We start from the raw sequence: 27,907 nt of genomic DNA on the forward strand, positions 1-27,907 counted from the left end.
GCCCATTTTCTCTGTGTCTTACAATTCCTTGATGTCTTCGTCTATGGTTCTTTGGAATCCCAGGTTATATATTGCATCTTACTCACACCTACCATATACTTCTTCATTGTTCTTTATGTGACTCTAGCTTTAGCTGGGTGGATAGAGCACCCAGCCCTGGAATCCTGGAGGACCTGTATTCAAATGTGGCCTCAGACACTTAGTAGCTGCATGACCTTGGGCAGATCACTTAACCTAATTTGCATCAGTTTTTCATTTGTAAAATGAGCTGGAGATGGATGTGGTAAACTACTGCAGTATCTTTGCCAAGAAAATCCCAAATGGGGTCACAGAGAAGTTGGACGTGCCTGAAACAACTCAACAACACCAAAAAGGTTTCATGTTTCACTGCTACACAATAACTTTGGCAAAATGTTAGTATTGAAAAGATGGACCTTTGCTTTGATGGTACTTCAATAAAAGAACTTTGCAATTTCCCAAAAGCAATCCAGCCAGAATTGGTTGGAATCTCCTTTTCAGCTTAGGCTCAGCTCATTGTCTTTCTCTACTGATTGTCCCAGATACACAGATACACACGCAGTTGGGTTCTGTAGGTTGTCTATTCAAATACATTTAGAAATCTTGGCAGTCTTCATCTACTTGGTCTTTCCTTTGTGGATAGACAGGCCATACTCATTGAAGTGTTATTGATCTCTCTCTGGAGGCTCTGTACTGACCTAATACATTTACTTTACAAATGAGGAAACTGGCTGGAGGGAAGGGGTTATATGACTTGTTCGTAACTGTGTATCTGCTACTGACCAATCCTAGGTCTCGAAAGTCTTCTAACTAACTCCAGATTGTTCTTGATCTTGGAAAGTTTGTATTAATGACATCTGATCCTTAACTCTAAGCCTGAAACTGTTTTTGACTCAGTTTTGTCTGGCTCTTTGTGCTTTTTGAGAGGTAGCAAGCATACTGAGAACTTTGGACTAGGAAGTCAGAAGAGAACTGGATTTAGATCCCAGCTATAACATTTGCAAATTATTTCACCAAAGGTGAGTCATTTAATCTTTTCAGAGCCTTAGTTTTCTCTGCTGTGGAATGGGCATGCTACTTATAGTATCTCACAGAGTTGTTGCAGGGATAAAATGAAATATCATATAAACTACTTTGAAAACGCTGCAGCATCATATAAATGTCAGCTATTATTTTTCCAGTCCCCAGGCATTCTTACCTTCTTTCTGCTTCAAATATCACCTGTTTCCAGCTCTGACTTTGCTGCTTGTTTGCTTGACTCCAGATCAAGTCAAATCAATAAAGCATTTACCGGGACTACCATTTCTATGTCAGTGACACCACTAGTCATGGAATCTTTCCTATTTGGAAGGCAGTCTCGTGTGGAGGAAAGATTACACTTATTTTGCTTGGGCCTAGAGGGCAAAAACAAGAGTAATAAGTGGATGTGGCAGAAAGGCAGATTAGGCTTGATCCAAGAAAGAATTTTTGAATAGATAGAGCTATCCCAAAGTATAATGGGCTGCTTTTAAGGAGCTAATAGATTTGCTCTGATCACAGGTCTCCAGGACCACACAAGCATTTGTCAGATTTGTGATAAAGTAAATTCTTAGGTAGGAGTTGGACTAATTGTCCTCTCTTCTATAAATTCTATAATTTCACTTAAATGATTCCTTGGGCCTTGCCCCTTAATGCAAGCTAAAACCTCATCCCTAGCTGAAGAGCACCAAGTAGACGGTTAAACTCAGTCTCCTGGTGCCACTGTTTTATTTCACACTTATGTATACTAATTCAGCTCTAACCCAGTCTACTACTTTGACTCGAATTATAAAATAACTTCACAATATGTTTTTAACTCAAAGTCTCATTGACTTTCATTCCAGAAGAAAATGAACATTTTTTTTGACCTGTTAGTGGAGCCAACAGAGTTTTTCAAGCACATGGCGCTTAATACCTCATTTTTGAAAGTTAGTCCAATTTCTTTGCTAATCTGAAGTGCACGTCAAGTTCCGTGTTTCTAGAATAATTTTTATTACTACAAGCCTGTTTTCATTGGTTCTTTTCATATAAGTTAGTAACTATACCATTACTACACCCTTATCTTGCTAAGAAGGGTTATTTAGAGCTAGAAGGGACCTTAGAGGAAATATGGTCTCACTCCATTATTTTACATATGTGGAAACTGAGGGTAGAACATAATTTGCCTAACACACAGGAAATGATTGAGTTCACATTTGAATTTGGATTCTTTCTGTTGCACCTATTTTTACTAGAAAACTACTTCTGAAAGGTGGAAGCTTAATTCTGCGTATCTAATTTCTCATAGATTTTGTAATCCTGCTATTTTATTTTCAGCTCCCATTCAAATTCTTTACTGCATTCTTTAGTGCCTACTGTTTATTTTCATCTCCTGAGCTGCTTTGGTAAATTATTATATGCTATAACAGTACATAGTTCTTTTCCATGTTGTCTCCTATTTTCTAACTTATCCATCTTGATACTTATATGAGGTAGATAGAGGGTGTTGTCCACTTTTTAGATGTAGAAATTGAGGCACAAGTTATATGACTTAGCTAACTTCACTTAACAAGTTTGTGGCCATGTTAGGAGTCGATCTTGGGTTTACTGACTGCTAAGTTTTTTCTATATCCTTATGCAAAAAATAAAAGACACTGACTAAGGTAGAAGTATAAGACCGTCTTTAAGGGGCAAAGTGAATTATAGTTAGTCTTTGTTGTTAACTTCCACACAATGAGCCTTTGAATAAACTTAATGAAATGCTACTCAGTTAAAGGTTGCAATATTGTGATTTTTTTGGGCTCAGTACTGTAGATGGACAGTGAGTTAGATATAGAATTGAATAGGGAGAAAATAACAGGTTGGATTACATTAGAGAAATTACACAGTACTTTCAATGATCTGATATCCCAAGGGGTATCATTGAAGAAATGCATGGTTGAGGGGGAAAAAAAAAGGAGGTTTGCTGGTCTTATGGCAAGTGAGGAAATACAGATGGACAAGCATGTAGCATTGATATCCATGAAATGTAAAAGATCCAGGAGGGCCTCCAGCACCTTGGATAGATCCTCTCTAAAGGCTCTATGGGGGAACTTGGTCAAGAATCTCACAGGGTAAAAAAACATAAATAAGTTGTGATCTGAAAGAATGGAACTACTACCTACAGTCACAGATTCATTAAAAGAAGGGGTAAGCTGGCTAGAAGGATGGACCCAAGAACCTTAAAATCTTTTAGTTATATATATTATTTCATTATAATTATTAACATAATTATATACTAATCCTGCTTCTACCACATTACATTTGCATGGTACATATTCTCATTTAATAACCCCCATAAAAATCATGTAAGGTAGGTAGGGTCTTATCCTCATTTTATAGATGAGAAAACCATAAAGTCCAAAGCATTGCATAGCTTGTAGAAAATTCTGATGGACAGGAAACGAACCCAATCATTTTACCTCTTTGGGCCTCAAGTTTCCTTTGTTGTAAAATGAGGAGGTTGAGTGACCTGAGATAACCTGAGATCCCTTCCAGCTCTAATCTATTATCCTATTATAAAGAACAGGTGTAAAGGGGAGGGGGGGAGGAAAACCTTCACTCTCAAAATTGTTACCTTCAGCATGGTTTTCTTTGTGTATCCATAGCTGTTCTTCCTTTATTTTCTTTTGTGCCGTTTCTAACTTCTCAAAAGATTAAATTCTTTATTTTCTCAGGAGGCAATGTGACTTAGTGGAAAGAGCATTGGACTAGGAGTCAAACTTTGATGCAAATCTTACTTTCTGACATTAGCAATGTGACCTTGGGCAAGTTACTTAATCATTTTGAGCCTTAGTTTTCTCATCTGTAAAATGGGATTATATCCTAATACCTACCTTTTGCTTTATTCTTGGGCCCAAATGGTTTCACGTATGTAGGTCACTTTGAAAACTTTTAAGTAATAAATGTTATTTATTATTATCATGTGGTATATCAGGGCCAAGGTGATAGTTCAATTGTTAGTAATGGGGGGGTTGGAGGAGAGTTTATGAAAGCCTTATTATAATATCTTTTCTGTTTGTCATCTTCTAGTTTCATCCTAAAGTGCCCTGGATTTGATCTGGCATTGGGTCATCCTTTTCTGTAAACTTGTTTTTCCCTTCATCTCCCTGAAATGATTGTTGCTCATTAACTTCACTATCCTCTGTAAACTTTTACAAATAAGTTTATATTCTAAACTGACTTGTAGATGGTGACTTGGCTGTCATATTTCTTAACTTGACAAGGGTGTTGATAACAGCTCACTCACCAATGCTACTTCAGGTCTCCTTGTGGTGATTGATTTATATCTGTTAAATTTCCTAGGACATGGTAATTGTCTTAGTCAGTGTTTGTTCTTTTATCCATTTCCCATTTTTTAGTGTTGTAAGTTGTCTTTAAACAGGCCAGGTTTGTAGCCATTACTGTATCATTCATCCAATTCATGGTCATAGAATTTGAGGGTTGAAAGGAAGCTCAGCAGCCATCCAGTCTAATCTGTACGCTAATAGAATTCCCCTTATATTCTTTTAATTTAATTTTGCATTTATTTGGATTTGAGGGAGATTGAAAACAGCCACATAGGAAACTAGGTATAAATGAATTTTATCAAATATTTAAAATACTAACAAGATCATAGATGGACAGCTGGAAAGAACCTCATAAGGTCAACCAGTCTAACCCCATCATTTTACATATGATGAAACTGAGGCTCAGACCCAAGGGTGTTGATTTGCCCAAGGTCATACAGGTAGAAAGTAATGGAATCTGGATTTGAACTCAAGTCATCTGATTCCACCTATAATACTTGCCTTTGCAATTTGCTATACAAACTTTTCAAATATAGAGAAATAAGAGTGTTATTGTTATGAGTCATGTCCGATTCTTTATGATTCCATTTGGATTTTTTTGTGAGGGAGCAAAGATACTAGAGTGGGTTGCCATTTCCTTCTCCAGCTTATTTTACAGACGAGGAAACTGAGGCAAAGAGGAATAAATGACTTGCCCAGGGCCACACAGCTACTAGGTGTCTGAGGCCAGATTTGAATTCAGGGAGGTGAGTCTTCCTGACTCCAGGCCAAGCACTGTATACACTTCACCACTTAGCTGCCCCATCTACTAAATTCTTTTTTTTTTTTTAGGCAGTTGGGGTTAAATGACTTGCCCAGGGTCACACAGCTAGTAAGTGTCATTTGTTTGGTGTGAGGCTGAATTTGAACTGAGATCCTCCTGATTTTTGGGCAGGTGCTCTATCCACTGTGCCACCTAGCTGCCACTATCCATCTACTAAATTCTTCAGATAAAGATGGTCCAGATTTCCAAATCAGGAAGTTATAAAGTAGAGAAAGAAAATTAGTTTAATGTCACTAATGAATACTGATAGGATAAATTAAATAATATACTGGCAAAGCAGTTAGAGCAACTTAACCAAAAAAATGATTCATTGTGACCAAGTTGGATTCATATGAACAATGCAAGGAAAGTTCAAAATTAGAAAATCAGCTGGCATAATAATCATATTAATGGCAAAACTAAAAGCACACGATTATAGTAATAGATCCAGAAAGATCCTTCAACAAAATATAAAACTTGTGTATGTTAAATATTGAAGCATAAGAACAAAAGAACTTATTTACTGTGATCTTCCAATTTATATAAAACCAAGTATTAACATTACCTGTAGTGTTGACACACTGGGGACTTCTCTAGTTAGATCAGAAGTGAAGCAAGAATGTTCATTGTCATTATTATTATTTGATGTATTGCTATAGCTTACTAAGACAATAATAAATTAAGGAGGAAAGTGGTTGGCAAATTGGAGTCAATTATTTTTATTTCTGAAATTACATGATGGTGTACAGAGTACTCTAGAATATCAACTAAAAAGTTAATTAAGGGATCAGCTAGGTGGTGCAGTGGATAGAGTTTCTACCTTGGAGTCAGGAAGACCTGAGTTCAAATGTGGCCTGACACACTTGACACTTATAAGTGTGTGACCCTGGGCAAGTCACTTAACCCCGATTGCCTCACCAAAAAGCGCAAAAAAAAAAAAGTTAAAATAGTAGCTTAAAGGCAATATGATAACCTGTGAAGGGGAGAGAGAGAGTGTGTTAGTTGGTGGAAAGCTGGTTTAGATCTATGACCTGAATTCACATACCAATTCTGACACATACTGGCTGTTTCATCTTTGAAAGTTATTTATCTTCCTTTCCTCTATAGTTTCATCATAGCAGCAGGATAAACAATATATCCACAAAATTTGTTGTCAGTTCTTAATAATGTTGATGAAAATCAAGAAGATCTAGAAAGAAGTGAGGACCTAGTCAAGATTTTTCTAGGCCATATCTGATAGCCATCTAACCCTTTGTGTGGAATAGAACTCAAACATGGGCTGGACTAGCTGGAGCAGCTGAAGTCTCAGAAGCTCCCAGGCTAGCCTCCAATATTGCTTGCACCATGTAATATTGTACAGGACTATGCTCTTAAGTGATAGTAAAATATAATCTCAGCAAATTATGCTGCCATATTTGGGGATAAGATTGAATCCCAAATATTTGGTGCTATGATTTAATTGTACTTTACTACAATAACTTTATGGCTAGGATTTCTTAAACCCTGGTATGAGATATGTTCCTTACTCTCAAAGAGTTTATAACAGATGAGAGACCACTTACAGAAATGAAAGGCAATCCCACTTAGACATCCTTTTTCAACTTTATATCACACAGACATTTTGGCTTTTGTGAAACACATTTTAATAAATAAGCACACTTGAGGGAAAAAAACATAGTTAGAAAAGTGATAGGCTACCAGAAAAATCCTATGATGCACTTCAAAGCCAAATAAAATTATATTTGAAGTTATTTGTCATTGTTTACTTTAATTAACATGGCAATTAAGTTAACTTTGTTATTTTACTTATGCTGGAAACTAAGAAGAAAATCACTTTTGGAAGAAATTTTTTTTGGGTGGATGACTGTTAAATTGTTTTGTGATAGTGCCACCCCAAGAAGATATTAAATATTAAAAGTCTCTGTAATATGTTATGGTATGCTATCAAATTAAAATAAATTTCTGAACCATTTTAAAAATGTTTTAGGTACCAAAATATCATTGTTCAGAAATTTTTATCGTGTGAACTCCCAGCATGTTCATTGCCTTGTTTTATGGTTCCATATTGGTAATTGACGTAAAAAGGAAAGGTATTAAGAAAAACCACTGACATTCATAGCTTATTAAATAAGTGTTGTTCAGTTGTGTTCAACTCTTCATGACCCCCTTTTGGGTTTTCTCGGCAAAGATTCTGGAGTGGTTTGCCATTTCCTTCTCCAATTTATTTTACAGATGAGGAAACTGAGGCAAATGGGGTTAAGTGCCTTGTCCAGGTTCAACACAGCTAGTAAGTGTCTGTAGTCAGGTTTGAATTTAGGAAGATGAATCTTCTGACTCCATGCCTGGCACTCCTTCCACTGTGCCATCTAGCAGCCCCTTTGTTCACTTCATTCTCTATCAATTCATAAAAGTTTTCCCAGGTTTCTTTGAATCTCTCCTTTTTACCATTTCTCATAGCACAACTATTTCTTTATGTTTCATATATTCATTATATAACATGATTTGTTAATCTAGTTTTCAGTTGATGGACACGCACCCACTTTGTTTCTACTCCTTTACCGCTACAAAAAGAGCTACTATAAGTTTTTATACATGTGAGTCCTTTTTCTCATTAATCTCTTGTAAAATAGCTGGCTCGTAGTACACTCAGTCCTCAACTTTCATGGGAGTAATGTTTCTGGAAAACAGCACAGAAGTAAAAAAAACATGAAAGTTGATATATTGAACCTATGGGAAATAGGGGTTAGGTTCCTGCAACTACCAAAAACTGTAATCTTTCACTAGATTGCTTGTAAATACACTTTTCTGTATATAATTCTTTATAACAAACATTAATTCTGATAATATGCACATTTTCCTAATATCGTAACCGTGAAATAACTCATAAAATACAGTACACAAAATAAAATTGCTAACATGCACAACATTTTCTCACTAGTAATTCCCTAGAATTGTGACTTTTTATGCTAACATCTTAACAAAACAATTTTTATTTCAGACAATATTCACTTTTCATAACAATTGAAATCTATAATACCATAAATACTTTGCTTCTTTTTGCATATATTATAAACACCAAACTCTTGGTGGATGGTGGCTGTAGACAATTCCCGCTTGAAGTTTATCTAACACCTTTGTTTTCTTACTAAGCTGCATCACTGACTTTGCTTGACCTTTCTTTAGGTCAGATGTGTTAATCACCTTTCTTCCTTGATGCTCTTATCTCTAGATTTTTAGGATATCATTCTCTTCTGGTTCTTCTACCTCTGTGACCTGCTTCTTCTCCATCTCCTTTGCTGGATTCTCATCTGTCTAGTTCTGTGTTCCACAGGGCCTAGACCCTTTTACCTATCTACTCTACTTGGTGATCTCATCAGCTCCCATGGATTTAATTGCCATCTCATACTGGAAGTCTTATAGATATCTTAAATTTAACATGTCCAAAAATCATCTCATCTTCCCCCTAAGCCATTGTCCCCATCCCAGTTGACCTATTTCTGTAGAGAGGAACACCATCTAGTCTCTCAGTCTAGGAGTTATCCTTCACTTCTCACTGTCTCACCCCTCACTTGACACTGCCACCACCCTGGTGCATGGCCTCATCTCCTCACAACTGGACTATTAAAATATGCTAGCGAATATGCCTACCTTAAGACTCTTCCTCCCTCCAGTGCATCTTCCATTCAGCCACCAAAGTGATTTTTCCTAATGTTCAAGTCCCACCTTGTCAACTTCTCTACTCAGTTAACTCCAGGTTACTCCCTGTCACCTCCAGGATCAAATACAAAATGCTGTTTGACATTCAAAGCCTTTCTTTAAACTAGCCCCCTCCTATCTTTCCAGATCTTCTTATTCCTTAATCCTTACATGTACTCAGGAACATTGGCGTCCTTTTTGGCTATAGCTCCATACTGTTTTCCCAAATGGTCAAACCATTTCACAGTTCCACCAAGTAGTTCATTGGTGTGTCTGTTTTCCTTCAGCCACTTTAACTACTGTCATTTTCCTTTTGTCATCCCTACCAATCTGATGGCTGTGAGGTAAGACATCAAAGTTATTTTAATTTTCATTTACCTATTAGTAATTTGGAGCATATTTTTCTTAGAGTTTTTGATAGTTTGCCAGTCTTCTTTTGAGCCTTCTGTGTTCCTATCCTAGTTGAATTGAATCTTCTTGTATTTTGGGTGTCAGACCTTTATGACAGAAACTTGCTGAAAAGTTTTTTCCATAAGTAACTGTTCCCCCCCCCCCTTTTTTTTTTTTGGTGAGGCAGTCAGGGTTAAGTGACCTGCTCAGAGTCACACAGCTAGTGTCAAGTGTCTGAGGTCACATTTGAACTCAGGTCCTTCTGACTCTAGAGGTGGTGCTCTATCCATTGTGCCATCTAGCTGCCCCAACCGTTTCCTTTTAATTTTGCCTTCTTTAATTTTTTTTGTTGTTGGTTTTTTTTTGTTTTGTTTTGTTTTGTTTTTGGGCAATTGGGGTTAAGTGACTTGCTCAGGGTCACACAGCTACTAAGTGTCAAGTGTTTAGTCTGAGGCCTGATTTGAACTCAGGTCCTCCTGACTTTAGGGCCGGTGCTCTATTCATTGTGCCACCTAGCTGCCCCCCTCCTTTAATGTTTTTTAAAGAATTGTTTTAATTTTATGCACAACTAGGTCATTATTGGTGTGAATAATGAATTGTATGAAGTGGTTGCATATATTCCAAGTCCTTGCTATTCTAAGTTATAATTATGTAAAATATGGTAAGTGATTCCAGCCTAGTGGTTAGAGTTTGAATTTAAATAATTCAACCACTTATTCTCACTAATTTGTACTTAGCAGTAATTTCAATTGTACATTTTATCTTCAGTGATAATCAGTCATTTGATTGTGTGTTCATCCATTCATGTGTACAAAAGCCATAGCTTTCCTTCCTGTCTTAATTTATTTATGCATCTGATTTCATACCTAGTTCACATGTCTATTTGGAATTTGCTTTGGTATATTGTATGAGATGTTGTTCTAAACCTAATTTCTGCCACTTTTCCCTGAAGTTTTTATTGAATAGTAGTATCTCAGTGTTTGGGAGCCTAGTTTTATCTGGCACTGTGCTAGTTTATTTCTCTACATTGTATACCTGATCTGTTCCACTGATAAACTTTTCTTTTAAGCTAATACCAAGGAGTTTTGATGATTGTTGCTTTGTAGAATAGTTTGAAACCTGGTACTGATAAGTGCCTTTCCTTCCCACTTTTCCCCCTCATTATTTCACTTGAGAATCTTAACCTTTTCTTCTAGATGAATTTCATTATAATTTTTTTCTAGTCCTATAAAGTAATCTCTTGATAGTTGAATTGGTATGACACTAAGTAAGTAATTTGGGTAGTAGTATCATCTTTATTATTGGCACAAACTGCCCATTAGCAATTAATTTTTTCTTCAGTAATTTATATTTCTGCAGAGTATTTTGTACTTGAGTATATGTAAATATGAATATATATTTCTTTATGTGCTTGGTAGGTATATTCCCAAATATTTTATACATTGTAGAGTTCTTTTGAGTGGAATTTATCTTTCAATTTATGTTGTGGGGTTTTTGTTTGTTTGTTTTTTGGTAATACAGAAAAGCTGATAATTGTTGTGAGTTTGTATTTTGCTATTACTGAAATTATTTTTACAATTACTTTTACTTGAATTTTCAGGGTTCTCTAAACTGGCAGTCCTTAAATTTTTCATTCCTAGGACCACTTTTCATTCTTAATTATTGAGGACTGGTATTTTTACTGTAGTCTAAGTTAAAATTGATAAAATTTTAAAGTATTTTAATTCAGTTAAAAACAACAGTAACTATTACATGTTAATATAAGTAACATTTTTTTTGTGAAAATCATTATTTTCCAAAACAAATATTTAGTGAGAAGAGTGGCAGTCTGTTATCTTATTTTGATTGAAGTATATGAAGAAAATTCAGCCTCACAGATCCAGTCAGTTGCTCACAGAGAAGACTCTTACTAATTCTTTGGTTTGTTTGCTTTTTAATTTTTTTCTTCTGAACTTATTGTACATGTCCATACATAAAGGAAAACACAAAAAGCAAATCCTCTATTATACTATAAATATTATATTTATTATACCATTTCACACTACTTATGTTTCTACGAGTATAAAACAAACTCTTCATGTTACTTTAAAAACTATCGTGCTTCTCTATGCTTTCATCTGACCTTATCTTCAGTACTTTTAAAACTAATTCAATTATCCTCTTTTGGTTTTTAGTATCACTATCTTTTAAAATAAAATTTTATTGATATCTTTTTTTTACATCCCCAAAATTCTCCCTTGTCCCTCCCTTACCCCACCCAAAACTATCCCATATAACATTCTTTTAAAGAAAAAGAAAAAAGGAAGAGAAATCTATAAAACTGATTAATACATGGGAAAAGTCTGAAAATAAATGCAATATTCTACACCTATGGACCTCCCATTTCTTCCATAAAGGTGTAGGGTTAGAATGTTTTTTCATATTTCTTCTTTGCAGCTATGCTTGTTTTTGTAATTTTGCAAGTCAACAATCATTTAAGAAGACTTGAAATTTGCAACATTCACGTTCTGTTGTTTTATGGTTGTTATTTCCATCTATATTTTTGTAATCATTATATATGTTGTTTTTTTGGATCTGCTTACTTTACCTGTATCAGGTCCACTAAATCTTTCCCTGCTTCCTTGCGTTCATCGTTGTTACATCACAGCAGTGTTCCATTACATTCATATATGCCAGTTTGTTTAGCCCTTCCCCAATTGATGGGCATCTATTTCGTTTTAAGTTGTTGTTTTTGCTATCTCAAAAAGTGCTGTGAACAATATTTTAGTGTATTTGAGGCCTGTTAGTTGAATCTCTTGGTCAAAGGGTATGAACACTTATTCACCTTCTTTTGGCATTACTAATTTTTTTTTTGTGAGGCAATTGGGGTTAAGTGACTTGCCCAGGATCACACATCTAGTAAGTGTCAAGTGTCTGAGATTGGATTTGAACTTGGGTCCTCCTGACTCCAAGACCGAAGCTCTATCCACTGCGCCACCTAGCTGCCCAGTATTACTATTGCTAAGCCACTCTCTCCACTATACTCCAACCCAACAATCCTCCCCACCCCCCACCATTAATCAAGAGAAAAGGTGGGGGGGGACCTTATAAAAAAGCTGAGTCGAGCAAAATGAATCCTCCTAAAGACCATGAAACATGATTGGTCACTGCTTTCATTGGAATTAATAAGTCTTTTTTTTTTTAATATATGTGTGTGTGCATAATTTTATTTTTTGCCAATTATATGTAAAAATAATTTTTAAATACCAAATTCTTTCCTTCCACTCTCCTCCCTCCTTGAGAAGGCAAACAATTTGATATAGGTTATACACGTGTAGTCATGCAAAACATTTCCATATTAGTTATGTTGTAAAAGAAAACACAGACCCCCCCCCCCCAAAAAAAATACCCACCAAAAATAAAGTTTTAAAAAGTATACTTTAATCTGCATTCAGACTCTATCAGTTCTTTCTCTGGAGGTAAATAGCATTTTTCATCATAGGTCCTTCTGAATTCTCTTAGATCTTTGTATTGCCAAGAATGGCTAAGTCATTCATAGTTGATCATCACACAGTGTTGCTGTTATTGTGTGCATTGTTCTTCTGGTTCTGTTCACCTCACTTTGCATCAGTTCATGTAAGTATTTCCAGCTTTTCTGAGAGTATCCTGCTTGTCATTTCTTATAGTCCATTACATTTATACACCACAATTTGTTCAGCCATTCCCCAATTGATCACCATCCCCTTAATTTCCAATTCTTTGCCACTACAAAAAGAGCTGCTGTAAATATTTTTATACATATAGGTCCTTTTCCTTTTTGGTTTTAGTTTTTTTTTTTGTTTTTTTTTTTAATCTCTTTAGGATGAAGACCTAGTAGTGGTATTGCTGGGCCAGAAGGTACATTCATGGTTTATAGCCCTTTGGGCATAGTTACAAATTACTCTCCAGAATTGTTGAATAAGTTCACAACTCTACCACCAATGCATTAGTGCCTCAATATTTCCAAATCCCCTTTAACATTTGTCATTTTCCTTTTCTGTCATGTTAGCCAATCTGATAGGTATGAGGTGGTGCTTCAGAGCTGTTTGAATTTTCATTTCCTCTGATCAGTAGTGGTTTAGAACATTTTTTTATATGACTGTAGATAACTTTGATTACTCCATCTGAAAACTGCCTATTCGTGTCCTTTGTCCATTTATTAATTGAGGAATGGCTCTTACTCTTAATTTGACTCAGTTCTCTATATATTTGAGAAATGAGGCCTTTATCAGAGACACTTGCTGTAAAAAATTTTCAGTTATGATTACTGTGTATTTGCTTCCATCCTATTTCCCCATTTATTCTTTTCTCTCTCTCTCTCTCCCTCCCTCCCCCTTCCACCTTCCCTCCCTCCCTTTACCCTGTCCATCTTCAGAAGTGTTTTGTTTTTGACTACCTCTACCTCAATACACCTTCCCCTACTAGCTCCCTGCGTTTTGTTATTCCTTTCCCCTCCTTACTTTCTTGTATGGTTAGATAGATTTCTATAGTCAATAAGTATGTATGTTATTCCCTTTTTGAGCCAACTCTGCTGAGAATAAGTTTCAAGTGCTCTCCTCCACTATAAAAGTTCTTTCATGTGAGATAATTTACCCAGTTCTACCTCTCCCTTTCCCCTTCTCCCAGTGCATTTCTCTTTCTCTCCCCCCCCTTTTTTTTTAGAAATCATCCCATCATATTCAACTCATACCCATGTCCTCTATGAATACTCCTTCTAATTGCCATAATAATAATAAAGTTCTTAGCATTTTCAAGTATCATCTTCCCATGTAGGAATGTAAAAAAGTTTAACCTTATTGAATCCCTTTTTACGTTTACCTTTTATGTTTCTCTTGAGTTTTGTATTTGAAAATCATATTTTCTATTCAGTTCTGGTCTTTTCATTAGGAATACTTGGAAATCCTCTATTTGATAGAATATCAATTTTTTTCCTTGAAGGATTATTCTCATTTGTGCTGGGTAGGTGATTCATGGTTGTAATACTAGCTCCCTTGCCCTCTGGAATGTTACATTCAAAATCTTCCAATTCCTTAATGTAGAAGCCGCTAAATCTTGCATTATCTTGACTGTGGCTGCAAGATATTTAAATTGTTTCGTTTTGACGGCTTACAGTAAGGAACTCTGAATTTTGGCTATAATATTCTTGGGAGTTTTCATTTTGGGATCTCTTAGGAAGTGATCAGTATATAATTTTTATTTGACCTGCTTCTGGAATATCAGGGCAGTTTTCCTTTTCTTGAAAGAGGATGTCTGGGCTCTTTTTTTGACCATGGCTTCCAGGTAGTCCAATAATAATTCTTAAATTAACTCTCCTCAATCTATTTTCCAGGTCAATTGTTTTTCCATTATTTCATGTTTTCTTCTATTTTTTCATTCTTTTTATTTTGTTTAATTGATTCTTGATGTCTCATAGAGTCATTAGCTTCCACTTGCCCAATTCTAATGTTCAAGGGATTATTTTCTTTGCTGAGTTTTTGTACCTCTTTTTTCATTTGGCCAATTCTGCTTTTTAAGGAGTTCATCTCTTCAGTGTATTTTTGTGCCTCTTTTACTATTTGGCCTATTCTGTTTTTTAAGGTGTTATTTTCTTCAGTATTTTTTTTTTGTGCCTCCTTGACCAAGCTGTTGACTTTTTTTCATGATTTTCTTGCCTTGCTCTTTTCTTTCTTTCTTGCTTTCTTTCTTGCTTTCTTTTTTTGGTGATCTCCCCCCCCCCCTTTTTTTGGTAATTTTTTAGTTTTAAACTTAGATACAAAAATGAGAAAAGAAAAAAATTGATATGTACGCAGCAGACCATTAGAGAGGATTCAATATAAAACAATGTGTTTTCATTTAAAGAAAACCTATATAATAAATACTACATATTGTTTTCAGAGTTGCCCAGCTTTTCCTTCTTTCCTTGCTGCTTTTCTTTTGTTCTCTAGGTGCACTTTTAACTTTTTTTTTTCCATCCCTCCCTTCCCACCCCTCTCACCCTACCCCCACTCTAAAGAAGGCTACAATTTTAAGTGTTGTTACACACATACATATTCATACACGTAGATATCTATAAACATATATCTGAACATACACACTTATATGCATATATGTAAGACTGTACTGTGTTTATTTACTTCTATCATCTGTTTCTCTCAAGGTGCATAGCATCATCCTTCATAAGTCCAAGTCTTTCCATGCTTTTCTGACTCAACCAACTTATCATTTCCTATACCACAGCAATATTCCAGCCCATTCACTTCCTATCTGAGAGATTGTCTGTGAAAGTTTCTTTCTCTAATTTTTTGCATTCTTTCTGTTCTTAGCTACATAGATTTTATTTGTACAAGAAAATTTTAATTTAAAATAATTGAAGTTATCCTTTTTACTCTTCAACAATGCTCTCACCTTATAGTATAAGGTTTGATATTGCTGAATTTACGTGCTTTACGTCTTTTTTCCCCTAGTTTCTTTGAAGTTCTTGACCTTTTGTCCTTCTGAATGAACTTTGTTGTTATTTTTTCTACCTCAGTAAAATAATTTTTTAGTAATTTAATTGGGATGACATTGAATAAATTAGTTAGGTAAAATTATAATTTTAAATATTATATTGACTTTACGTACCCATGAACAGTAAATATTACTTCAGATATTTAGATCTGAGTTTCTGTATAAAAAGTGTTTTTATGTTTATGTTCATATAGCTCCTTTGTCTGTTTTGTCCAGTATATGCTCAGGTATTTTATATTGTCTAGGTATTTCAAATGCTAAAACAGTATTGAATAATAATGCTGACACAGTGTCATTTTTCTATTTTTCACTTTTGAATTAATCTATTTTAACTTTTAACTTTATCTGAGATCATGATTTCTACATACTAAATTTTTTTACATACTAAATTCTCCTATTGCACTTTATCTTTGTGTGTTATCTCTCATTTTTATAATGTTTCCTGAGAGCAACATATTGTTGAATTCAAATTTTTAATCTGCTATCCATTTCTGTTTAATGGGTAAATTCACATTCTAAGCTACAATTACTTGTGTGTTTTCCTCCTTCCTATTCTTTTCTCACTATCCTCACCCTATTTACCCTGTCCCTCCTCACTCCTTCTTCCTGCTACCTTTTCGGTCATGTATGTAAATGTGTTTTACATGATTGCACATATATATCCTGTATCAAATTGCCTAGTCTGTGTGGGGGAGAGGAAATTTGAAAGTCAAAATTTTATTTAAAAAAGAATGTTAAAAATCATCTTTACATGTAACTGGAAAACAAAATACTATTTTAAAAAAGAAATTCTTAAAGGGGTTTATAGTTTGAATGAAGCAAATAAATGAAACACTAAAGAAAGATTCAATTCATATGTTAACCAGGAGTTTAACTTCTTTTTCTACCAAAATTTTCTGTCGGGAAATGACTGAAATAAAGGAAAACAGCAGGTAGGGAATAAGCAAAGGACCTGGAAAAGCACACACTGATTTCACATTGATTTGTTCTATACCTTGAAGGATTTATTTCAATTTATTTTCATTTCAGCTTTGGCTAGATCACAGTTCAAGAAAGATGGAGGATTTAAAAATAATTGGAGCTTCGATGATACAGAAGAGAGTGAAGGAGATGCAGAAAAAGAGTAAGGATATTTTTCGTAGACTTTTTGAAAGATAAATTTTTTAATCTGTTTGATGTTTTTCCTATTAAGTCTTAAAAAAAAGTTTTCTTTTGATTAAACACGCAGGTCACCAAACATGTACTACTTCTGAAACAAATTTAATTTTTAAGAATAAAAGATTGATTGTCCTTTAGGAGGCCATCTATGGGGGGGGGAGTGAGGGAAGTTGTAGATAGTGGTTATAATGCAAAACAAAAACAATAAAATAACAAAAGGAAAAAGAGTATCAATGAAACATTAAAAACATGCCCAGAAGAAAACTGAAGTTCAAAAAGGGACCCACGTAATCTAGGCAGTTTTATTATTAGCATATTAAATGCAATAGTTATTTTAAAATTAAAGGACCAGAAGTTCACAATTTTATATATACTGTTCTGTTCTTTATATATTGAAATGTTCACCTGAAAAAGTAATTTGAACACATTGTCTTTTGGTACATTTTTATTTTAGAGCTGACTGCCTCCACTAATAGGAAGTTGGTCTGAAGTTAAGTTTTAGTTGAGGAATCTTGAGTTAAAAGTTTTTCAGTTTATTTTAAGGCCAATTTTGTTTTTATAAACTTTTTAATGCTAAAGTTATATGAAGAAATGTTTTATTTTTTAAAATTCAAAAGTCAAATAATAAAAAAAAAATGGTCATCCATCAGAGCATAATAGAAAATGTGCATCATGATAACTTGAATTTCTTACTACATTTAAGCACATGAAGGAGAAAGCTGTGTGTGTGTGTGTGTGTGTGTGTTATTGCTAAGAGCCCTGTTTCAAAAGAACATGTTTTTTGTATAAGATAGTTCCTTTTCTTATGGAGATTTTAGTAACAAAGGGGTCAAGAACAAGGACAGTTGTGAGAGAAATACTGAGTCAGCAGGTCACTAAGGTGACCTAAGTGGCCCATTTTCCAGCATTTAATTTTTGTATATGACTGAGGATTTTGAGGTTGATATCTGAGGAATTCTGATAGCTTAGAACTATTTTGGTATTAGTAGATAACTGTATGTTATCTTGATGTGACTTTACTGTGACAAGTACAGATTTTTTCTTACCATGAACTAGAGGCTAGACATTTTACCGCTGGGACCTAGGATGAGTCCATTTTGGGGAAATGATATAAAAACCTCAGTTTATTGAACTATCAGTTAAACACAGTACATAGAAGGAGTATAGTCTTAGCTGTGGTACTTGTCTGTCACTTCTGACATTAGTCAGGTCACTACCTTTTTGAAGATTAATTTTTCTTGCCTTGTAATTTGAGACATTTGAACTAGGTAAATACTAAGAGTCTTTCCATATATAAATGGTAATAGTTCTATGCAGTGTTTTTGGGCAGGATTCTTTTACGAAGATAAGACTAATAAGTTAAAGAGAAACCATTCACTCCAGGAATTTGCTTGAACAAATTTTCACTTTCAGCTAAATCTTCTATAGTATATTGTGGAACAAGACTTGGCATGTAGATTGAGAGCCTATGACATTGGTTTATTCACTTTTCTTCCCTCAGTTCACTCATAAAATGAGGGGATTGGATAAGACAGCCTTTTAAGGACCCTTCTAGCTCCAAGGCTGTGACTGACTGATTCTGTCCTACAGTGTGCTAGAATTTCAAGTTGTAAACTGTGAGGTACTGGCTACAGCTCATGACTGCTTCTTGAAAAGTAGCCCAACTAATTGTGGGAGATGTTAATTACCATTAGACTGACCTCTTAGTGATTATTTGACTATAGCAAACCCTGAAACAAATAAACATTGTATAATGACCCTCAGTCCTCATCATCTCCCTACTATTTTTACAGTGGCAGTGGCATAAAAAGGGAGAAGACAGTGCTTAGACTTGTGCAATTTTAGATGTCTATAAACATATACTCTTGGTACTCTATACATTCGAGACTCTAGAGTCAGAAAACCTGGGCTCAAATCCTGCTTTTGATGCTTACTTATGTGATCTTGGGCAAGTCATTTAAAACCATTCTGATCCTCATTTTCCTCAGTGTTAAATGTGGGCTTTGGACTAGATGGCTCTTGAGGCCTCTGAGTTTTAGATCTATAATACCATGATTCTTTAATCTTCCTGTGGAGATACTGCTGGGAGAACTGATGCATATTAACCTTTACTTTATTGCTGTGAGTGAGAATAGAACAATGTTGCTGCTAAATGGAAGGATGGTCCACAGGTTCTTTTTGGAGAGGAGATCAAGTTGTTGCATCCAGAAATAAAAAGAAACTTCCATTGAATGGGATACTTGGTCACCTCATATTGCTGTATTAGCTTTCAAACTTTTACAAAAGACCACCATGAAAATAATTGTTGCTTATGTGTCAGTATAATATCCATTGCAAGGAATAAAGATGTGGAGAAATTGACCCTTATGTTAAATCAACATATACTTTAGTCCCCAGGGAATCCAGAGCAAATGCAGAATAGGGGAGAATGGTGAAAAGTATTTTGGAAAACATGATTTAGGAATGAGACATGGGGAACTAAAGAATGGTAGACTACAGAGAAGTGTCACACTTACGTAACATGAATACTTTATTCAAGAAGGTGATCAGGAGGTACAAGAAATGGTGTTCAGTAAAAGGCATCACCCCAAAAATACTGATTGTATTTTATACATCAGAAATGACTGATGGCCTGTGTGGGAGTTTATATCTGAATCAGCTGCTAGGGCAGTAAGTCCTTTGTTAGATGAAAGACTCAGCATACCACAGTGTGAAGCCCACTGACTCTGTAATCAAAAGACAAACAGATTCCATCTGTCAACAGTAGCCTACAATTTGACATATGTAGTTATAAATATAGATATAGATATAATTAGGTTCACAGGATGCAGCCATTGGGACAAGATTTGAAGAGGAAGTATAGCATCTCTCTGATGATATAGGGGAAACGCAGGATGGGGTTTGTAGTACCTGAGGTAGGCCTGGAAGAAAGAAAAGGACTTCTGATAGGTAGAAATGTACAGAGGAAATTTCTAGGCATGGGTGTGGATGAGTGGAATAGATCAAGGGGAATACTGTGAAATAAGGAAGATGGTAGATAGCTGGATCATAAAAGACCTTGAATGACAGAGGAGTTCTTTATTGGATATATAATGGGTGGACCAGAACTATGGTAGGTTTAAGGTTTTTGATCAGGAAAATGAGGTGACTGAGATCTGTAATCCCGTGGCACTGGCTTCTTTCCTATTACTCAAACAGAATACTCAATCTCCCTATTCCGCACATTTTCAATGGCTTTCCTCCATTCCTAGAATGCTTTTCCTCTTCATTATATGTCTCGGCTTCCCTCAAGTCTCGGCTGAAATTTCACCTTTGGTAAGACTTTTCCAGCCTCTATTAGGCTAGTGTCTGTCCTCTTAAGAGAGCAAGCACTTCTAATTTATTGTATATAAAGCTTTTATATACACAATTGTCCCTTTTTATATACACAATTGCCCCTTTAGAACCTTGAAGGTAGGGACTGTTTTTGTCTTTCTTTATATTCCCAGCACGGTGCCTGGCACGTAGAAAGTACTTAAAAGGGGCAGCTAGGTGGCGCAATGAATAGACAGCCTTGACCTTGGAGTCAGGAGGACCTGAGTTCAAATCCGGCCTCAGACACTTGATACTTACTAGCTGTCCTGAGCAAGTCACTTAACCCCAATTGCCTCACCAAAAAGCAATAAGGGGGAGGGGGGACGCTTAATAAATGCTTGTTGACTGATCAGTACTTTTGGAATATTACTTGGCCAAAGTGTGAAAGTTGGGTCAGAGAGGGAAGAAGTTGGTGGCAGAGCTATGAAGTATTCCAAAAATAAACACGCGTGTGTGCGCACACGCACACACACACACATTGTTTGCATTTTGCGTTTTGTACCTACCTTTCCATGGCTGTAGCTATCTAGCATAAACCTTAGTTTACAAATATATTGTGACTGCCTTCTTCCACACTGCCTTTTATATTTCATCTCTCCCCTAGGGTTCTCTGGTACCCTTAAGGGGGCTTATGAGATATTCAGTCTCTCTGCTACTAGCTCCAGGCCCCACCAATTGTGTTTCCTTAATGTTAGAGGAATCTCCTATGTCTCAGTTCCATTTAATCACTTTACAGATTAGTTTTTACAAAGGAATATTTGCTTCAAAAGTACATAGGAACAGATACACAAATATTCCTCTTCATAACTGAGGACATAAACTCATACCCCCCCCCATTCTCTAGGGAGGGGAGTAACTGTTCTCATGTAGCATAGTCCCACTAGATTTCGAGTCTTCCACAAGGACACACACCCCTTGGGCTCAAGCACCAGGCCCCTTCGCTTCATAGTGCTTCCCTGATGGGCTGACTGCAATATCCAGTCTGAAATCCTGCCTCCAAAATTGAAATGGCTGAGTCGAGTCCTGAAAATACACTGCCTATACCTAGAACTGAAAAAGGCAAAACAGAACAAAACTACAGGCCACAGGGCCTAAAAGAGGGAGGGAAAACTATTCTTTCACCTCACTTAGTTCTGTTAATGGTACCCATGCTTGAGGGTGAATATGACCTTCACTCCTCTCCTCAGACCTGCTATATGCTGCCAGAAAGAGAGAAGATAGTCTAGGTCTGGTAGTTTTAAAGGCACAGCCAATAGAAAAGTATGCTGCCACCCACATGGTAGGGGAATTCAGAATGACTTTTTCCAGAAACAGGTCCCACTGTCATAGGTGATTTGGACATTTGCCAACCTATTATTTCAAATAGAAATAGATTTTCCATCTGCCCAAGCAAATTAAATGGTTCCAAAATGTTTTTCTTTGGGCAACAAGGATTTAGAGTCTAGGAGAATTATGGGAGTCAATTAATTCAGTGGAGGAAAGGATATGTAGGCTATATGTGGTGAAGATGTTAAACTATCTAGCATGTATGGTCAGTGTGATGGTTTGTGAGAGTCATAGGAATACTACAGGTTCCATTGTTAAGAATCTGAAGTCCCTTTTTTTGGGGGGGGGAGTTTGCTTACTGGAAGTTATTGGAGCAATTTGAGATGGTGCTGATTTGAGCTATGGTTAATGCTTGACAAACTTTGTCACAGTATTTATGATGGAAGGTAAAAATGCAGAGTAACAGGAAAGAGAAAATGGCAAGTGATACTAGTGTTAAAAGTTTAAATGAAAGTTGAGGCAACATTGAGAGGAAGGAAAATGTAAGAAATAGTGAAATTATGAAAGAATATGGAAAACTTAAGTAGAATAGAGAGTAAACATGAACTATGAAATCCTCATCCTTCATTTAAGGAGAAGAGATAGAAGAGACATCTCAAACATTTCTTCATTTCCCAACCAGCTAAATTCATTTTGAACATCTTTGCATTCATTTTTTGAAGGCAGACTGTCGTTTGAAAATTTTTATTCCCATCACTGAACACAGTGCCTGATGTGTAGTAGGTGCTTAATCAATTTATTGATTGGGTGAATGAGCACACACAAAGTGTGTGTTGATTAAAAAATAAATATGTTGTCACTGTTTGAGGTTGCTCAGTGTAAGTGAAAGGAAAGCATGAAATAATGAAGAGTGAATTGAGCAGAATGTACAGTAATAGTGATCCCTGAGGTGAGATTACAGATTCAGCTCAAGTACCGCCTTCAGGAGGAAGCTTTCCTGAGTGTCCCAAGCTAGTTAGTAATGGTACCTTCTCTTCCATGGTATTTTGTATCTACTTGGAAAGTACTTCGATAGATCAGTTTATACCCATGTTGTCTTCTTGATTATAATACAAGCCCCTTTTGGGAAAAGAGGAATATTAATACTATTTTTGGTAGAGATATACAGGCATTATTTCATGCAAGTCTTCCTGTGTTTTTCTAAAATCAGCCTGCTCATCATTTCTTACAGCCCCTTAATCTTTAAAATTAAGGCTAATGTCTTGTGGGAATATGATATAAGAAGTTGGCTTAAGCCTAATTTCTGCTGTACTGCTCCCCCCCCCCAGCATTCTTTTAAAAAATCACATACAGTGATTTTTTTCTAAATGATTTATGTTTTTTACTTTATCAAACACTGAGTTATTGAGCTCCATTGTTTCTGATTCTCCTTTGTCTAGTTTGTTCCATTGATCTATCTCCTACTACATGATTGTGATAATTGCTGCTTTATAATAAAGTTTGAGATCTGGAAGTGCTATTTCCTCTTCATCCCCATTACTTTTCATTCTTTCCCTTAATGTTCTAGATATTTTATTTTCCCAAAATAATTTTGTTGTTTTATCAAGTGCTGTATCTGTTTCATAATTTGAATCATATAGTATTAAAAGTCTAAATTAAGGAGCACTTTTAACTGAATTTATATAAATCTTTTCTGTGCTTTGGTAAGTCAGTCTCTAGGTATTTTGTGCATTTTGTAGTTATTTGGAATGGGATTTCCCTTTTAATTTTTGCTTCTTAGGTTTTGTCATTGTTATATAGAAATAGTGTTTATTTTTTGAGAATTTATTTTGTAGCCTGCAAGTTGGCTGAGGGTATTTATTCTCTCAGTATCTTTGCTGATTCTCTGGGATTTTTCTAGCAGCATATTATCAATCAATAGTTATGGTTTTATATCTACTTTACCTATCTTTTATTCTTTTAATTTCTTTCTTTTGTCTTGTCATTGTTAGCATTTCTGCTGACATATTTTAGCATATCCCATAATAGTGGGGAGTGTGGACATCCTTGCTTTGTAGAGTTTTTGCATAAAAGAATGTTGTACTTTGACAGATGCCTTTTCTGCAACTATGGAAATGATCATGTGGTTTAGAATGTTTGGGTTTTTAATATGATAAACTGTCAAATGTTTTCTTATTGTTAGAGTATCTTTGAATCCCTGATACACATCCCATTTTGTCATAATGAATAATTTCTTGGATGAATCACTGTAGTCTGACAGGGTCTTGTTTAAAAATTTTTAATCAATATTCAGTAATGCTATCAGTCAGTAAACATTTATTAAGCACCTACTATGTGTCAACTATTATGCTAAAGTCTGGCGATGCAAAAAGAGGCCAAAGATAGTCCCTGCCCTGAAGGATATTGGCCTATGATTTTCCTTCTGTATTTTATCTTTCTCTGGTTTAGGTATGGACTATATTTGTCTTATAAAAGGATTCTGGTGTGGTGCTTTCTCAATTTTTGAGAATAATTTGTGAAGTATGTGTACTAATTGTTCTTTTAAAGTTTGAAAGAATTCTTCTCTGAACCCATCAATGCTAGAAGTCTTTTCTTCAGTAGTTCCTTTACTGCTATATCAATTTTCTTTTCTGATGTTGAATTATTTAATATCTCTGTCTTTTCTTCTGGTAGTTTGAGTATTTTACATTTTTTTAAGGCATTGCTTTTTTTGTATTCTATTTTGTTGGCATAATATACACATAATGTGTTCTGATTATTCTCTTTATTTCTTCTGGTTTTGTTGTGATTTCACCTCATTTGCCATTTTATTGATTTGATTTTCTGTACTCTTTCAGATTAGGTAAAGGTTTATTAATTTTATTACTCTTTTCAAGAACCACCTTTTACTTTTATTTATTATTTTTGTAGGGTTTTGTTTCCAATTTATGTTTGTGGGTGTATGATTTACCTTTGAGGAGTGTGATTTAGCTGGATCTCAGAAATTTTGGTATGTTTCATCGTTATCATTTTCTTTCACATAACTATTGTTTCTGTGTTTTGTAAACGATGTTTTGACTTTCTGCCTTGTTGCTTTTGTTTGCAATATCTCTGTACACTAATAAGTGATTAATTTTTGTAAAAGCTCCATAAGGTGTTGAGCCTCCTTTAGAAGACACCATAAGTCTTTTATCTCTAGTTTCTCAAGTAGTTTATTTAGTTCCATATTTTCTTTTTTTCTATCTTTGTTATACTATCCAAAAATGAGAGAGGAATAATGAGGTTTCTGCCATTATCATGTTACAATCTATGTCTTCTTATAGTTGAGTTAATGTTTCTTTTATGAATTTGTAAAGTAAAGTATTTGGGTCATTTATTACTGATATTAGTTGACTGTGGTCTTTTTTGTGTATAGTAGTTTCCTTATTTATCTTTTTATTTTTTGAATGTTTGTTTTTGCTTTGTTAGAATGGTTGTAATTATGGCTTTTTTAGATTTATTTTATGCATAGTAAATATTTTTCCATCCCCTCAGTTTTATTTTGTGTATGTCTTTATTTTTTAAATGTGTTTCTTGTAAGCAACAGTAGGAGTGGTTTTGTTTTCTTATATTGTCACTTTAATTTTATTGGATTAATTTATTCATATTTAACATTATGTGTTAGGTTTATATTTTCCTCTATTTGTTTCTAATGATGTTTTTTCCTAAGTTAAGATTTCCCTCCCTCCTTTTCTACTGAATACACAGTATTAGGTCTATACAGTTACTTTAACTTAATCCTTTGGCCCTACCCCCACTGGTTTTCTTCCAATCACCCCTTTACCCTCCCCACCCATTTGTTACCCCCTTTTCTTTGAGATTTTGCTTATTATTTTCTTCTTTTTATAATTATTTTCCCGCTCCTCTTTCCCCTCTCAGTTAAAATAGATTTCCCCATCAGATAGTCTTGTTCATTGTTTTGTTTTGTTTTGTTTTTTAACCCCTTTCCAGGGAAGATTGTCTTCATTCTCTTCATTACTCAGCTTCTCTTTCTGTCTACTTGAGACTTTCATTCTCTGGTCAAGACCCCTATAATTATCTAGTTTCTATTTTTTATATTCCTCATGGAATCAGAGTTTCTGAGGTATGTCTTCTGTGCTCTCTCTCCTCTGAGCAGTTTCTGCCTCTGCGTTGTAGAGTTTGCCCCATGGATTCCCCTTTTCCACTGTACCTCACTTCTAGAACAATGACAATTCTTGCTTGTGTTAGGACACTGTCCCTTGGTAGGACCTCTTCCCTACCACTTTGTCCCTGATTACACAGGACATTCCTGATCTGAATCCTCCCCTGGTTGCTTTCTTTTCCCCATTTACCGCAAACCCTCTTCCCTGTTTCCTTGTCTTCCCACTCTCACTAAAATCAGTTGCTCCCAGGAGTTCCATCCCTAGTAGCGAAAGAAGTCTTTTCAAGCACCAATCCCCAGACCATACCCAGCACTAAGTCTTCATCTCCCTTCAAAAACCTTCTCCCTTTACCCTTTTTGTTGTTGTTATTCAGTCATTTCAGTTGTGTCTGACTCTTCATGACGCCTTGGGGTTTTCTTGGCAAACATACTAGAATGGTTTGCCATTTCCTTCTCCAGCTCATATTACAGATGAGAAACTGAGGCAAACAGGGTTAAGTAACTTGCCTAGGGTCATACAGCTAGTAAGTGTCTGAGGCCAGATTTGAACTCGTGAAGATAAGTCTTCCTGAAGCCCAGCCCAGTGCCCTATCCACTGTGTCACCTAGCTGCACCCCTACCTTCCCTTACCCTTAGGAGAGGAGAATTCATCAGTGGAAACCCTTCCTACCAGCAAACTAGGGCTCTCTTCCTCGCTCCCATTTTTAATCCTCCCTCCTTACCCATTCCTTTGTAGGCTCTTCTCTTTGAGAGATAGGAGGGGTATCCTTCACCTCACTGCCAGTCCTTGATTTGATCAGTGCATGTCACATACTCTCTTTTATCCCCTTGCTTAACCCCCCACCCCCACCCACCCTGCTTCACGCATCCTTTCGTTATTTTTAATGTAGTCCACAAAAACCTTGATTCATTTGAAGTTATGCAAGGTGTTACAAAGTTTTATTCATAATGCACCAGACTAACCTCTTCTTTGCTACCTCTGCCTTACTTCTACCTTCATCCATCTCCTTTGTACATTTAGAAAGAATTTTCTTACTAATCTTTCTATTGTCAGTCTGTTGCTGTTGTCATCCTTGATTGCTACATTCATTTATCGTTTCTGCATTTCTGTTGTCCGAGGTATTCAAGAAGTAAATCGTTTCTTAGGTCTGGTTTTCTTTTCAAGAGTATTTCAAATGCCTCTTTATAATTGAAAGTCCATCTTTTTTTCATTTAAAGTTAAAGCTCAGATTTGCAGGGGTCACTCAGGGCTGTATCCTGAATAATGTATTCTTTGAATATATTATTCTATTCCTGTCTGTGTTTTCTGGTATATATAGAATAGTCTGTTATTCAAAATTACTTTTTTTTTTTTTTTTTTAATGTGAACTTGTTTCTGAAATGAATTGTTGAATTTAACAATGTGACTTGGAGTTTGTAGCCTTGGGTTTTTGGGATTTTTTGTTTGCTTTTTTTTTTTTCCTGGAGGCTACTTATAAATTCTTTCACATTGACACTTTGTTTTGTGTGTTTAGAAGTTTGGACAGTTCTCTTGAATTATTTCTTAACATTAATAGTGTTCTGCTTTTTGTTGTTGTTTTGCTTGTTTGTTTTTGTTGTTTTGTGGTGTTCTTCTGAGAGACCGACCATCCTTAGGTGGTCTGTACTCTTCCTGTCTTAGAGATCTGTATGTTTTGCCTGCATAGTGTGCTTGTTTCTTCCTTTTCTTCTAGGTTGTCCTTCACATTTGCATTCCTTTGTTCGCTCTCATTGAAGATTCCACTTTTTCTATTCTGTTATTTTTACTATGCAGGCCTTAAATACTGATCTCAAAAATTTTCATTTCTCTTTTGAACCACTCCAGAACAGCTTGTTGTGATTTCATGTTCTCACATTCCACAAGGCCCTCTGTCTTATCAAGTGTTGGATCATTTTCTTTTTTTTTTTTATTTTCTTTTTAATTTATTGAATAGAACACGCCTTTCTATAACATAGTATAATTTAAAAAAAGATAATTGGATCATTTTGTTTTGTGTTATTTGTTCAAAGATTCCTGAACTAGGTTACTAGGTCTGTAGGCCTTATTTTCTTCTCTTTTTAGTGTTATATCTGTTTAGTGAGTTTTGTTCTTGAGATCTTCAGTAATTTCAGTCTCCGTGTACCCTCTCCCCTACCATTTTCTATTACTGTTACTTTCTATCTTTCACTGAAGGTGATTTCCTTGGGGGCTGGATCTTAAAAGCATCTGAGAATCTTTCCACACTGGGCAGTCAT

At 35.4% G+C, this 27,907-nt stretch overlaps 1 protein-coding gene across 1 annotated transcript in view; it reads left to right on the top strand.

The window, feature by feature from the left end:
• SENP6 (SUMO specific peptidase 6) overlaps positions 1 to 27,907 on the top strand; it is a 116,341-nt gene that overhangs the window by 4,020 nt on the left and 84,414 nt on the right. The window contains exon 2 of the mRNA XM_027852919.1: positions 16,765 to 16,858. Coding sequence (XP_027708720.1) covers positions 16,765 to 16,858 — 94 coding nt within the window. The remainder of the gene's footprint in view (positions 1 to 16,764; positions 16,859 to 27,907) is intronic.

This window comes from Vombatus ursinus, unplaced genomic scaffold (assembly GCF_900497805.2).
Source record: "Vombatus ursinus unplaced genomic scaffold, bare-nosed wombat genome assembly UNPS02009835.1, whole genome shotgun sequence".
Lineage (NCBI taxonomy): Eukaryota > Metazoa > Chordata > Mammalia > Diprotodontia > Vombatidae > Vombatus > Vombatus ursinus.